Source organism: Tenrec ecaudatus, chromosome 15 (genome assembly GCF_050624435.1).
Source record: "Tenrec ecaudatus isolate mTenEca1 chromosome 15, mTenEca1.hap1, whole genome shotgun sequence".
Lineage (NCBI taxonomy): Eukaryota > Metazoa > Chordata > Mammalia > Afrosoricida > Tenrecidae > Tenrec > Tenrec ecaudatus.
This window is the reverse complement of record NC_134544.1, coordinates 107,638,929-107,654,395: the sequence shown is the minus strand read 5'-3', so window position 1 is coordinate 107,654,395 and position 15,467 is coordinate 107,638,929. Positions and strand designations below refer to the sequence as shown.

Here is a 15,467-nt window from a genome sequence, read left to right as displayed (position 1 = left end):
TGGGGTGGGAGCCTTCTACTCCTAGCCCCCAAAATCCCTGTCCTCAGAACTCCCATCATACGTTTTGGGAAGATTAACAATATCAGTCCCAAAGGGTAGGGGAAACAGGCACTTTCAACTTAAGCACTATTGGTCATAGAATATATCAGTGAATATCAATTTTAAACTCGACATATACATATTTGTACATTTGTGTGCATGTACAGCAATGTGATGAAGACCAGCCTTTGGTCTGAAGGAGTACAAAGTACTTCAAAAGGCTCATGGCAAAAATTATTATCTTTTCATTCCATTTTTACACAAATTTTTTAGGTGTCCTCATGTAACCTTTCTGCATGTCCTTTGAAATAGAGGTCACACTTCATGGGGAAATTAATCAGATTTCTGTTTCTGTTAGCCAAAAAATGGAAAGGGGGCTTTCTTCATCTCTGTGAATGAGGGAAGAGTATTTATAGCTCAGATTCCATAAACTGGGATACTAGATAGCCACCGAGATAATGCATATTGCTCATTAAAATGGAAAGTTCCATAATATTAAGTGAAAATGAGTCTACAAGATATACGTATTATCTCTTTTTAATATCAGTGTTTACATATTTTTTAAGTCAGGAAGTATATAAACCAAGCAGATTCTCAAAGCGATATTAAAAATATTTCTTATTTTCTATACCTTTAAGTTTTGCCAGATATTTTTTGTGAATATGCTTCATTTATGTAATAGGAACAAAACCCCAACCAAATTTGCTGCCATCAGTTGATTCAGAATTTTCATCTAGGATAGTGGTGGGAAACCATTTTCTACCACAGATAATTTGGAGTTTTATAATATCATTCGCTTCATGGGGCATATGGTCAAACATTTGATTCAGTATCCCCTAAGAGGAGCCCTGGAGATGGAGTGGGTTACATATTAGGCTGCTAACTACAAGGTCAGCAGTTTCTAAATCACCTTGCTGCTCCTGGGAAGTAAAAGGGGGCTTTCTGTTCTTGTAAAGGGTTACAGTCTTGGTAATAGTTCTACTGTGTCCTATAGAGTTTACTCTGTTGCTATGAGTCAGAATTGACTCGATGGCAGTGAGTGAGTGAGTTCTGAAATCAAAGATTCTATTTCATTTTGCTTAAACTGGCATGGCAGTGACTAAACTGGCATGATAAAAGTTTACACAGAGTATGGCATTCTCTCAGTACACTAGAATACTACCCACAGTCATCAAGTAGATTCCAACCCATAGTGACCTTGTTGGGTTTCCAAAGCTCTAAACCTTTGTGGGAATCAATAGCTTCATCTGTCTCCCACAAAGGTGGTTTGATGGATTAGAACTGCTGACCCAGTGGCTAGTGGTACAACCTGTGGCTCACTGTGCCACCAAGTCTTCTTACTACACCACTGGCTCCCCCAAGAGGACAATGAAAAGAACTGACACTAGTTCTATATATCCTCTGCGTATCGTTGGTGATAAATTGTAAAAAAAAAAAAAAGAGGGAGCTGATCCTCCATTTTCCACAATGTAAAGCCATGGAATGTGTACGTAGACTGTTGTTTGGGATCACAAAGTAGTATTACTTAGCAGTGATACCTGACTGAACACCAGAATTAGAATTCAAGAAAAAAGTGTGTGTGTGTGTGTGTGTGTGTGTGTGTGTGTGTGTGTGTGTGTGTGTGTGTGTGTGTTTACCCAGATCCCTCAAATTCAACAGCTCTGGAGTACTGTCCAGGCATCAATATAGGAGGGGACTTCAAAAAGTTTGTGGAAAAAATTACATTATATTGTAATTCTATGTTTCCATGTAACTTTTGAAACTCCCTGGCAGAGATTAGTCTCACTGTCTCACAGTATGTACATTTGGACAGAGCCGACCATATACATGCCCATAGCCCTATCAAATTTTAGTTTACTTTTTAAAGCAAAAACACATCTCCTTTGGTTTGTTATTTCACCCTAATGGTTTCAAAGACCACAGACTGAGACTTGAAGCACTGGCTCCCTGTGCTAATTCTCAGGGCTTGGTCTGGTGGGCAGGCTGGTTGTAGGAAGGAGCTGCTCCAGTCCTGGGCATTAGCGTTATGAAGAAGCTGGGAATAGTGCGAAAAATGCTAAGATGTGACACACATACATGACAGGAGGGCTTGCTACTGGAGCAAACAACGTTGGCAGATATAATTGAGGCAAGGTGGATCCTAACCTCCAATTTATAAAAATGTATACAATATCCATGAAGTGCAATAGAATGAGGTATATCTCCATTTACATACACATATGTATGCTTATTTCTCAAGTTTAGACAACTTGAGAATAAAATATACATGCACATAAAAAGGAGAGAAAGCAATATCAAGGCCATTGATACATATATCAAATCCTTTCAACTACTGGTATTTACAGAACTGCCTCCCTGAGAAGCCCATCAACATTCTGCTGTGGTTCAAAAGCCTCTGTTTTTGCTGTTTCTTCTGTGCACCGAGTAGAGCTGCTCTGAAGGATAGTTTATCTATGGGTTATGTAATCATGCCCACAAGTGCATTGAGTAGTATGAAAAGTCATGCTACAGCACATGTTCACAGACAATCAACAAAATTCAAATGGAAACGCATGGACCACCATATGAGCCTGATCATGCTCCTAAATAAGACGTGGAACAAGACCATCCACCGTTTACAATACACCTTCTGATCCTTAAGCTGTAGACAAGCTAGTCTCTTACTCATGATCAGGTTGACAATAAGTCATCCATTGAAATATTTCTGAAAAGTTGAGTCTTCAACTGCCTTTCCAAATGTTGAGTTTTAGATAAGGGGGAAAGCAAAGACCACCAATACAACTATTCAAGAAAATAGAGAACATTGATTTTTGGTATAAATATAAAAGTAACGGCCTTACCTCTTGACTCAATTCCTTCACAAAACAGCTGCCCCAAAGTTGATTCTGAGGCACAGTGATGCAGTAGGACAGTAGACACACAGGATTTCCAAAGCAGAAGTCTTTGGAGGAGCAGACTACCACTGATTTCTTCCACAGAGTGGCTGAGGGTTTTGATCTGCCAACCTTTCGGACAGCAGCTGAGCACCGAGCTGCTGTGCTACCAGGGCTCCTAAATATGTGCCTTACCCATCCTAAGTCATAGCTCCTTGGCTTGTCATAAAATATTGGTCATATTTGGCATTTGTAGGCTATGCTTGCTGCAAAAAGAAAAACTAAAACACTACATAGCTGCAGATAGACAGGTTTTCTATAATGCAGGATTTGGGGCTGCTGGGTGTTATAGATCCCACAGCTCAACTCACTGCCATCATGTCAATTCAGACTCACAGAGACCCTGAGCAGAGGGTCGATTTGCCCCTGTGGGTTTCCCAGACTGAGACTGTACAGGAGTGAAATGCCTCCTCTTTCTCCCCCGGAGCAGCTGGTCATTTCAAACTGGTGGACTCTTCTATGTCATCAAATGCTGTTGTCTCATGTCCCTCATTCGTGGAAACAAAAAGAAGCCACGTGTCGCATGGAGTGGGATTAGGTGAGTAAGGTGTGGGACAAGAGAGGCATGCTGTTTTTTGCCAAAAACTGGTGCACTGAGATGACTGCTTGGGCAGGTGCATTGTCGTGGTGGCAAAACCAGGCCTCCCCCCCCCTTTTTTTTTCTTCACACAATCTTTTCAAAACCTCTAAATAGAAAGAATGTTTAACAGTCTGATCTGGTGGAATGAACTCCAAATACACTACAAGTCGCATTTTGATTGTTTAGGAAATTGACAGATGTGCAGAATGAGGTTTGTCATCAATCGACATGTCACCTTTTATGAAGTGAGAAAACTACTCATACACTTGAGTTTTTCCCATAGTGCTGTCCTTGCAAGCTGTTTTCAACATCACAACAATTTCTGCTGCATTTTTCTCAGGCAGGAAACAAAATTTCACAGCCCCATGCTGTTGTCTTAAATTGGCTGTCACACACACACACACACACACACACACACACACACACAAAGAGGATCCAACTCAAGTACTCCCTCAATGCAAGGACACCCTTTTCTTATTAAACTGGCATTCCCTGTGACATGAATGCTGAAGACGAAGCGGATGCATAAGCAAGTGTGGCGAAGAAAGCTGATGGTGCCCGGCTATCAAAAGATATAGTGTCTGGGGTCTTAAAAGATGGAAGATAAAGAAGCAGCCAATTAGCTCAGTAGCAACAAAGCCCACATGGAAAAAGCACACCAGTCTGTGTGATCATGAGATGTCGGTGGGATCAGGTATCATGCATCAAAGGGGAAAAAAATATCATTGTCAATGAGGGGGAGTGTGGAGTGGGGACCCAAAGCCCATCTGTAGGCAATTGGACATCCCCTTACAGAAGAGTCATGGGGAAGAGATGAGCCAGTCAGGGTTCAATGCAACAACAATGAAACATACAACTTTCCTCTACTTCTCTAATGCTTCCTTCTCCACACTATCTTAATCCCAACTCTACCTTACAAATCCGGCTAGACCAGAGGATGTACACTGGTATATATAGGAACTGGAAACACAGGGAATCCAGGACACATGAACCCATCAGTACCAGTGGTGAGAGTGGCGATACCAGGATGGTGGAGGGAAAGTGGGGTAGAACGAGTGAACCAATTACAAGAATCTACATATAACTCCCTCCCTGGGGGACGGACAGCAGAATAGTGGGTGAGGGGAGACATCGGACAGTATAAGAGATGACAAAATAATAATTTGTAAATTATCTATGGTTCATGAGGAAGGGGGGGTGGGATAAGGAGCTGATAACAAGAGCTCAAGTAGAAAGCAAATGTTTTGAGAATGATGGCAACAAATGTACAAGTGTGCTTGACACAATGGATGTATGTATGGATTGTGATCAGAGATGTGCGAGCCCCCAATAACATGATTTAACAAAGAAAAACCCACAATCAAATGTTACTTTTAAAGAACCTTTAAAAAAAAGGTTCTAGTGAAACCTTTTTACGAAAATATTCACTGTGATGTGAGGGAAACTTCCCAGGCGACCCCACTGGGTGCACTAACTCAGAACAAGTTGCTTTATGCTTCCCCAGTGGGGAAAACGCGTACTAGAGAAGCTGCGCTCTGCCCAGTCTAGTTCCGGTTTTGTGGGGGTGCCCCCTTGTGACATCACATCACAATTCAAAAATAGTCCTTGAGATATATCTCTGTTAACTACTAATAGGAAGTAATGTCTTACACTTTTTCTTTTAGTGAAATACTTATATTGAAATTTGTTTTTTAACTTAAATTCAGCCAATAAATTTGACTTAATGTAGTACTGTGTGTATGGTGTTTCACCAAAAGCAGAGCATTTTAAAGTACACTGTGATGTATGTAAGGAGGCCTGGTGGTGCTGTGTGTCAAGTATCGTGCTGCTAAACACAAGGTCAGCATTTCAAACTCACCAGCCATTCCATGGAGAAACATGAGGTTGTTTGCTCCCATAAAAATTGTACCAATGTCAGAATCTCTAAGAAGCAGTTCTACTCTGCCCTGTGAGGGTGCAAGGAGACAGAACAGACTCAACAGCGGTGCCTTGATTTAGTTTGGGGCTGTTTCTGGGCACTGTTTCCCTCTGTACTATGAGTCAGAGGGTCACTATGAGTCAGAGGGGCTACCTCAGCGGCATCTAGCAATTCTCTGCTAAGAAAAAGGAAATACTGTTGTGTTTTGCAAGAAGGACACATGCTGTTGTCCTGATTTCTGTGTGAAGTGGCTGCTATGTGGTGTTCTCTAATGCAGCCTCCTGGGAATTGCTGTTTACCTTCTCCAAGGCCAAGAAGCAAAATTAATGATCCGTGGGACTCATAATGTTATGCTGTTGACTCTCTTCCAGTTCAGTGAGGGAGCCCTGGTGGCGTAGTGGTTACATGTTGGGCTGCTAACCACAAGGTCAGCAGTTCAAAAGATGAGCTTTCTATTCCCATAAAGAGTCACAGTCTCGGAAACTCACTGGAGCAGTTCTTCCTTACCTCCTAGGGGCACTGTAATTCAGCTTCGACTGATAACAGTGGGTTTGGTTTGGGTCTGGTGACCCCACACGACAGAGTAGAGCTTCTCAACACAGTTGGTTTTGTAACTACAATTCCTATGGGAACACAGCCTCAGGAAGCTGATCACCTGGCCTTTCTCTTAAAGAGCCATTGGTAGGTTCGAACCACCAACCTTTGTCTTAATAGCCGGGCACATAACCTTGGCACAACACGAACAACCTCCTTCAGGAGGTGGGAAAACCTGGTGTCATCTCTTCAGAGATGTCGGTGTGACCGAAAGCCAGAAAATAAAAGGGTACCGTTGATATACAGTAAATTCATATAAAATCTTTGGTGTAAATTGGGAGTTATCCAAATCTAGTTCTGTACAATGAAACTATTCCACTGGTAAAGTTGCTCCTTTATGATGTATTCCCCACTCATCTTTTCCAGTTCTATAAATATTTCAGTCATTGAATGTCACACTGCCTGAGATACACCTGTGGAGACCATTCTCAGCCTGATCTAGTGCCCGCCCCCCCAAAGGGGGGGAATTTGCTGGGAACACAGGTTGCTTTACATTACCAGGGTGAATGCAGGGAACCACGTGGACTGGCTGATGAAATTGTGCACGTACTGTAACAAACATTCTGCCAGTTTCTTGAGTGATAATAATTCTATGGGTCTTGCCTGAAGAGAAGCTTGTCTCTATGCCCCTCTCTTCTATCCAGTTAGCTGTGTCGTTCACATTTGTTACACCATTCTGTGTTAGTCTGGGTAGACTAGAGGAACAGATTCGTAGACACTCAATGTATATAAGAAAGAGCTTTATATACAAGAGCAATTGAATATTGAGAAAACATCCCAGCCCAGTACAGATCAAGTCCATAAGTCCAATATTAGTCCATATGTCCAGTACCTATCTATAAAGTCCTCTTCGGACTCACAAAACACATGCAATGATGCCAGATGCAGGAAGTTCAAAGGCCAGTGGGTAGAAAGTCTTGTGGATCCAATGGTGGTGGAAGCATCTCAGTGCTAGCTGGAGTCTCCAGGTGGCTCCGCTGGCTCCAGAGCTCTAGTTTCGCTCTTTGTGTCTTGTCAACAGAAATGGCTCACAAGGGGTAAGCATGTGCCCTGCCTCCAATGAGCGATTTGTCTCCTTAGCACCTCCAAATGAGGTCATCTAGCTGCGAACTGATTAAGAGGCTAACCTCCACCCCTTCACTCCTAAATCTCAAATTGACAACAGATTATGTAACTACTACAACCTCAGATATAGTTTAGCCCTTTGCTTTCTTTATAGAATGAGGCATTTTGCTTGGACAAGGCTACATATTTATACAAAAAGCTTTTTTAAAAAGAAGTTTTAAATGATAGCTGTAGAAATATATTAGTAGTGTTTTTTTGGAGCCATACAATTAAATAAACCTGCAAACTCAAACCAGGCATTTTCTTTTTAGCCCCTGATAGTCTGCAATACCATGGGCCACGTGGAGTAACCATTAGAGAACGAGCCATCTCTAAATAAAAAATAACCTGTAATCTTTTCCTTTGTTCTTTTCTTATTTATTTGCTTTTGCCAGGCATATTTACTCAGAGACACCTATGAAAGCTAGAAAGGAAAAGAAGAGACAACATCAAATAAAGATAATGAGCCCAGATGTTTTGTTCTCAGGGTGAAAAGAACTGTAATTGCACTGCCCTCAGCTGGCTACCCTGCCGTAGTTTCGGGAAGGAATGGGGTGTAGTTCTATCTGATGGTATCCCCACCAAATGAATGCCAGTAGATTTTTCCTTACTTTGGAACTATTAAAGACCATTAAAAGCATGATCAATGTTAGAGACCTATAGCGCACAATGCAATTTTACTTTGCCTATTTTCTGTTCAAATTTTAGTTGTGTTGACCTAAGTTTTTAGTTGTGTTGACCTAAGTTTTTAGTTGTGTTGAACTAAATTTAGGTTGAATATAATTAATGTAATAGGATTTATTCTGAGATTCCAAGAACATTTTTTCAAGTACATCTAAAAAGGCAAACTGATTGTAAAGCATACAGGATTGATTCATTAAGAATACATCGCAAAAGCCCATCCGTGACCTAATATGAAAGCAGTGAGACCATAGAGCAATCCCAATAGTTAATGTACAAGCTGGAAGGTTAGCAATATGAGGATGCTCCATAGATTCTTTGGAAGCAGGCTGGTGGATCTGCCCCTAAGAAAATCAGCCACCGAAACCCCTGTGGGACACAATTCTACTCAGCTAGACATGGGGTCGCCATGTGTCAGAGTGTCTCCAGCAGTCGCTGGTTTTGCTCTTTCGTTGTCTTTCTTGATGCCCTTAAGTAGATGGCAAAACAAGGGAAGCAAGTGACTTTTTTCATGCCACCAAAGAGAATATTTTCCCTCACAGAGTACAAAAAGAGAGGGCATTTTCGCTTTGCACTGACTTCTCCAATGTGTGTGTTTTCTCTCCTCCCTCCCAGGTATGAGAAAGTGCCGGTCATCTTGGTTGGAAACAAAGTGGACCTGGAGAGCGAGAGAGAAGTATCCTCCAGTGAAGGCCGGGCCCTTGCTGAGGAGTGGGGCTGCCCCTTCATGGAAACTTCTGCTAAGAGTAAAACCATGGTGGATGAACTCTTTGCCGAAATTGTGAGGCAAATGAACTATGCTGCGCAGCCTGACAAAGATGACCCGTGCTGTTCTGCTTGTAACATACAGTAGCATGCAAAGGTGGCTGTCCTCATGGGGATTTGCTCAGTGGTATAGGTCATGGAACCACGGAGTTCACAGGGAACACACATGGTGAATCTACAGTGAAATAGCCTCCCCCCTCCTTCGGAACTGAACACTTCTGAGTAACGTTTGGGTTCAGTCACTGCAGTTTTCACCATTATCCTCAGTCTCCTTCAGGCACCTGCAACTTGAAGGCGGAGCCAATGGATCTACAGGGTGATCGCATTCAAAAGCATAGGTTGTGTGGCCTCAGAGTTGACCGAAGCAACATGGAAAATAATCTTGAGAGAGAAACCAGGAGAAATCCCATGCCAGTTGACAGTTAAAATATTTTGTCTTCTTTAAAAAAAATATTAATGAGAAATATTTTCCTATGTGAGTACTGAATTTCAGGAATTAGGATCGTGCTTCTAAACCATGCATTCCTTCAAGTAAGATGATAAGAGCTAACCTATCAACAGCATTACAGGGAAGGAGGAGTTTTTGCTCAGTTGACATTTCTGCTTTTCCAGAGTTGTGCTTAATTGTAAGCGTGATCTTACAAACGCACTCCAGCCTCAGTGTGTGATCGAGAGGGGGAACCAGTACAGGTTGTGTACAAGCATGACCTGGCTGTAGAATGGGCCACACCACTTGCTTTACCACAGAACATGGAGCCTCCAGGAGGGTTTTTGATCCGATTAAAAGGCCACACCTATCCTCAGTTAACCAAGCAGGGAAGGTCTTTATTACCTTTGCTGAGCAAGAAGGAAGCAACGGTGAAGAAAAGACGTTGCCTCGCCTTACTAACAAGCATTCTGGTGGAGTGACTAGTACCATCGAGTAAGGAAAATGAAGCCATGTTGCATCCAGATGTTCCTGTTTGCAGAAATCTCACAGGACAATGCAAATACTCTGCATTATTATGTTTGCTAAAGCAGCCAGCCCCTCCTTGCCTGGTTATGGAATGATCCTTGGCTAACGTGCTTTCAAAACCAAGTTTGCTATAGCAGGGCTTGAACAGAAGGCCTTTTAAGAATTGAGTAACCACGTGAAATCATTAGGCCTTAAAAGTAGATACATAAATTACAGAGCGGAAGGTGAAGGGACAAGAAAATAAATAAAAGCCTTTTATCATTCATTTTCCTGGAGAGTTACTTAAAGGTTTTCTTAAAGCAGTTTTGCCCTGATTACTGAAGTAGCAAATACAGGTGGAGCGAGAGTTTTGTTTTGAAGAGGTGCTCCGGCTCTTTTCTTAGCTGATGAATAGCCATTTGCATGCCTAATGGCACAGAAAATACCTATTCATACGTTTTTACAATCAAGTGTAGGGTTTTCAACGACAGGACAGGAGCTTGAGGAGGTGGCCGGAGCCGGCCCTCTGCGGATGTATTTGGCCTTCAGAACTGCAATCACACTGAGCCTGCAATCTTCACACCACCCTACATTCTGTGTCGGTGTTACAGTCTTGTGCAAGTCACTCTGGTCTTCTGTGTGTGAGTGGGAGAAGTGTATTTGTGAGCACATGTGTGTTTATTGTTGCTAGGAATTTGGCACAAGTCAAAGATGACTGCTTCTTCTGAAAGTCTGTCCTGCAGACGACAGTGTAGCAAAAACATTTTCTTCTCAATTATTTAAGGATTTTTTAAAAAATCACTTTATTGGGGGCTCTTACAGCTCGTATCACAATCCATCCATCCATCCATTGGGTCAAGCACATTTGTACATATGTTGTCATTATCATTTTCCAAATATTTTCTTTCTACTTGAGCCCTTGGTATCAGCTCATTTCCCCCCTCCCTCATAAACTCTTGATAATTTATCATTTTTTTCATGTCTTACACCGACTGTTGTCTCCTTCCATCCACTCTTCTTCCCCCTGGGGGGTGAGGTTATAAGGTTATATGTCAATCATTGTGATTGGTTCCCCCTTCCCCCCCTACCTTCCCCCTCCCCTCCTGGTATCACTACTCTCATTATTGGCTCTGAGGGGTTTATCTGTCCTTGATTTTTTTTTAATATATGTATACATTATTGCCATCACTTGTAGTTGCCCAAGTGTCCTGTAGCCAGTGTTAAGTTTAGAGAAGAGAAAAGCATTTGGTAACTTAGGCTTTTCCTTGGATGTGAGATCCCAAGAGACGAAGTGGTGAAACCAGTCTGTGGTTCTCAGAACTCACTGGACTGTGACTGCTGCACATTTTTCGACAGGATGTTTCAGATTCTCAATTGGGAAGCACTTTGTTTATAGACTGAAACCAGTCAGCCAGTTTTCTTGAAACAGAGTTTGTGGTGTAAAAGTTTGATTTGACTCAGTTACGTAGAGAAAGCAAAGATTCAAGAAGTGTCTGTTGAAGAAAAAAAAAATCACGATTAGTGACTTGGTTGAGTTTTGAAGCTTCCAATTTCTGTGAATGATTCTATGCCCTAGAAGTCCGTGTGTAACAGCAATTTATGACAGCTAAGGCTACAGCTAATCATCTTATGAAGTCTCTGAGGTGTGACCTTGTGGGATGATGTGGGCTAACGTGATGAGTTCTGTAAAACCGTAATTCAAAGTGCCGTTGAGAACGAAGCACTGCTTCTCTGCTCCAGCCTCGCAGCCTTTGCTGCTTGAATCCTATGCTGCATCAGTCTGCCTCATTGAGCGGATCTTCCTCTTTTTTTGATGACCTACTTTACCAAACAGGATTTCCTTCTCCAGGGACTGGTCCTTCCTGTCAGCATGTGCCAAGCACACGAGACAAAGGCTTGCCACCCTCCCTTTTAAGGAGCATTCTGGCTGTACTTCCAACACAGATTTGTTCATTTTCTGGTAGTCCCTGGTATATTTCGTACTTGTTGCCAGCTAAAACCATAATTCAAAGGCATTAAATTTAAGAGGACAATCTTCCTGAGTCATTAGCCAGCTTTCCCATGCATGTGAGATCATTAGACATACCACGGCTGGGTCAGGTTTACCTTCGTCCTCAAAGTTACACCTTTGCTTTTGGCCACTTGTGAAGATGTCTTTTGCAGCAGATTTGCACAGTGCAGCCCATTACTCGATTTCCCGACTGCTGCTTCAATGGGTGTTGATGTGGATCCAAGGAAAACGAAATCCTTGACTTCAGTCTCTTCTCCTCTTATCCTGACGTTGCTCATTTGGGTGCTAGACATACATTAAAGTACATTCGGAAATAGGAAGGTTTGGCAAAGGGCAATGTACAAAAGATTATGTAAAAGTTTCTATCTTAACGAAAAACGTCTGGATGAGAGCAATAATGTAGACTTTGTTGGAGAATGCGCACAGGAACTGATTTGGCAGCAAGCAGATCAGTGTTTCCACACAGCCCTGCAACCTTCCAGGCAAAGAATCACAAAGCATTCAGAACCTGTAAATCCTCTTGTGCTTTTTTAACTCGCCTTGAATGGAAGAGATGTGCTTGTTGAGATGCTAATTTAACAAAAAGCTTCAGAGCAGGAAGATTACCGATGTTGGCACATGAAATAATAGTGTCTACAGAAGAAAGCTAGCAATCTTTGGCCACGATTTATTTTATGCCCTGATCAGACTATCAGACTAGCAACTATATAAGTGGAAAAATTTCTAACATGCCTTAAAAAAAAAAAGTATTGTTTGATCCAAAGACCCACTTTTCCTTTAGCTATCGTGATAAGGTTCTGTTCTTCTGCTTGGTTTTTTATTATTTTCACTTTTATACGAAGGCGACTTTTCTTTTTTTTCTTTTACGTTTTGTCCTTTGGATGTGGCAACTTGGGGATTCTTTTAAGCTGTGACAGTGATGGTAACTGATGCTGTTCAGTGATGTTCCCCTCTTAGGAAACCAGCCAGCATCTGCCCCAAAGTGTTACATCAGCTCTTTCTTACAGCGGTTGAAAGGTGCTTGGGGGACTCCCTCCTTTCGTATGTAGACTTCCCTAGGCAGGGACTCGGGACTCCAGTGGCTCAGTTGCTATCACTTTTCTGGGGTAAAACTACTGATTTTGCTTTTCTACAGGAAGAAATGTGGCCTACGGATGTCTTGTTTGTTTTCCAGGGTTTTCTAAGTGTGAATGCTCTATGTGTATGTGTAAATGCGAACGTGTTTTGTTCTGTTTGCCCTTGTTGACTGTCCTGTGTTCTTTTTTTTTTTCTTTTGGTCACCAATAGTCAAGTCTTGTGTTAGCTGTGAGTAAGCTTTAATTGTCTTCTTAGCCAATCCGATATTAAAAGACTATGGGATCGTGTTTTCATTTTTAAGTGTCATCGTGCATCTATTAAATTTTAATCAGGGTTTCAAGAATGACTGCAGTGGGTTTTGGTAACAGACTTATTGATTTGGGGTTTCCCAGAGATAAATATAGTTCACAATTAATTGTTGAGCTCTAATACAACTGACCATTTAAATATTAAACGGGAGTTTATTGTTTTGTAACAATGTCAGTTGTTTAACCTTGACATTTCAATGAAAACATGAATTTTAGTGATGATGCAAATTCAACAGTTGTATCTGGAGTTAAATTATTTTAACAAATAAATTTATTTAATGAAACATTCCCTAGATTTGTTTTTGTTTGGTTTTGTACACATTTGCAAGTGAGTTGTGCTTGCGCCCTCCAAATGAAAAAAGATTTGCCATTGAAGGAGTTTAGTGTTGCTCATACAGGAATCTTCAAGCTGGATGAACTTGAGAATTCGCTATATAAAAAGGCTTTGCTTAGGTCTTTTTAAAATAAAGACCATATGAGAATTTAAAGTCATTCATTATAAATATGAACACTTCTGTAAAAGGTATTTTATACATTTGGTGTAGCTAGCTAATTCGAGGCGTTGCGAAGGTGAACAGAATTGTGTTAGATAATGGGCGTTAGTCAGTGATGACTTTGTGGTCTGGCAAGAACCTCTGAAAATATCTCATTGTCCTAAGTGATGGCGTGAGGCTGCCTTTTTATTTGCAGGTCATGTGGATCCCAAGGGGCCAGAGGCCAGAGATTGCCGCTCCGTGGCCTATAGGGACTTCTTGTTCTATCTGAGACCCCGTGAATGTTGACAAATGCTGGTAATTGTACGCAGTCTTCAGCTGCTCTGACAACTAAGCCCATTTATTCCTGGAGACGCTTTAAACTACGCCTTTTGGTTATGTTGCCTGCAAACTCTGTTGAAGTCCCCTGATGACATTCCACCAGTTGAGAAGCTTCATTGATTCTCAGACTATCCGAATATTTTAATGAATATAGCAGAAGCACTATAGGCAGAGTCTCAGATAGTTCAAAGAAAACTGCACCTGTATTTTATAATAAATATCCGCCAATTCGTTGCATAATCTCATTTGAAGTATTGTAAAGTACTTAAACTTAAAAAAAATCCTAATTACATCTGGGAGAACGTTTCTTTTGCAAAAAAAGTCAATTTCTTGAAGTGATAAATACTATGTAATGGTAGAGGTCCACGAGCTCAGGAAATGAGGTGTCATTCCATTTGCAACCAAGTATACACGTTTGCCTCTGTGACCTTTAAAGCAGAAAGAGTTGTCACAAGCCTTAAAAAGGCTACTGGACTCTTTTTTGTTTCTTAATGTCAAAACTCTACATGTTTAGATCTAGTTGTCTTGCTGGGTGCTGTTGAGTCAGTCTGACCCATGTATGACAGAACTGTAACTACACCAGCCTCCCGATCCTTACTGTGCTTGAGCCCGTTATTGTAGCCCCTTGGTGGGCTGAGTGCCCGCCAAGTGCCTGCGGGGCTCAACTGCTGGCACTCCATCAGACGATGTTCCACTGGCCAGTCTTTTCAGAAACCGCTCGTCAGATCCAATGCCATAGTCTCTCAACCTGGAAGCTCTGCTGAAACCCATCCACCTTGGGTGATCCTGCTGCTATTCTCAATACTGACCAAGTAGTTTACAGAACCACAGTAACAGGAAAGCCACCGCAGGACAACAAACTGACAGATGAGGGGTGGGAATGTCCAGTTTGCCCATTTAAATGCTTTTAAAATAGAGCGGCACCTCCTTTTTTCAGCGGATAACTTAAACTTCAATGTCTTAAAGGAAAAGCCATTTAGTTAACATTGAAAATTTTTTAAATAGTCTGCTTTCCTAGATAAGGAGAAAGGTTTCCATGCTTTTCTAGAATGGGAGTCTTCTGAGGAGTCCTATTGCTCTCACAGATTGATTTCCTGGAGATACGGCAGAAAAAAAGAATGATGTAATACACTTGAATTAAGGAAAAAGAAAACCTAAAGGAATGACATTTGTTTGTAGGTATGTTCAAATTCCTATTTCAGAGACACAAGTACCAGAGACTTCATTGTTTTATCATGCTGAAATTTATACTGAATGAGGCTTAACCTTTTTTAACCTTAAAAAAATTAGATACATGTATAAAATGCAAAAATAAAACTCATCACAGTTTCCAAATCCCCCAAACAGCCGAGTTGTCATCTCATGTGAATTGTTCCCAACATCTTTCCATGCACATTTACATATGCAGATACAAACACACAATCTAGGTAGAAGGAAAACAGACTCAAATTTGTTCAGGAGAAACTGAATGACAAGCCCAAGGTCACACCCCTAAGAAGTGGTTGCATTGATGTGAAAATTCCAGCTTCTAATTCAAACTTTGTTTTGCCCCACTTGTAATTTTTTCACTTAAATGGAATGCACTAAGTCAAGGTTCCTTCAAACTACTGTTTATTGAGGGTTTCTCCTACACCTGGCACTGGGCAACAACACACAAGTGAGGACACATAATCCCATAATCCTTTGTCTTTAGGAAGTCCTCGTCTCC

The 15,467-nt window shown here is 41.4% G+C and overlaps 1 protein-coding gene across 1 annotated transcript in view; it reads left to right on the top strand.

Moving 5' to 3' along the window:
* Positions 1-12,837, top strand: part of RAP2A (RAP2A, member of RAS oncogene family) — a 62,580-nt gene extending 49,743 nt beyond the window's left edge. Inside the window, exon 2 of the mRNA XM_075533270.1 lies at positions 8,465-12,837. Within this exon, the coding sequence (XP_075389385.1) occupies positions 8,465-8,702 (238 nt within the window). The 3' untranslated portion in view covers positions 8,703-12,837. The remainder of the gene's footprint in view (positions 1-8,464) is intronic.
* The last annotated feature ends 2,630 nt before the right edge of the window (positions 12,838-15,467 follow it).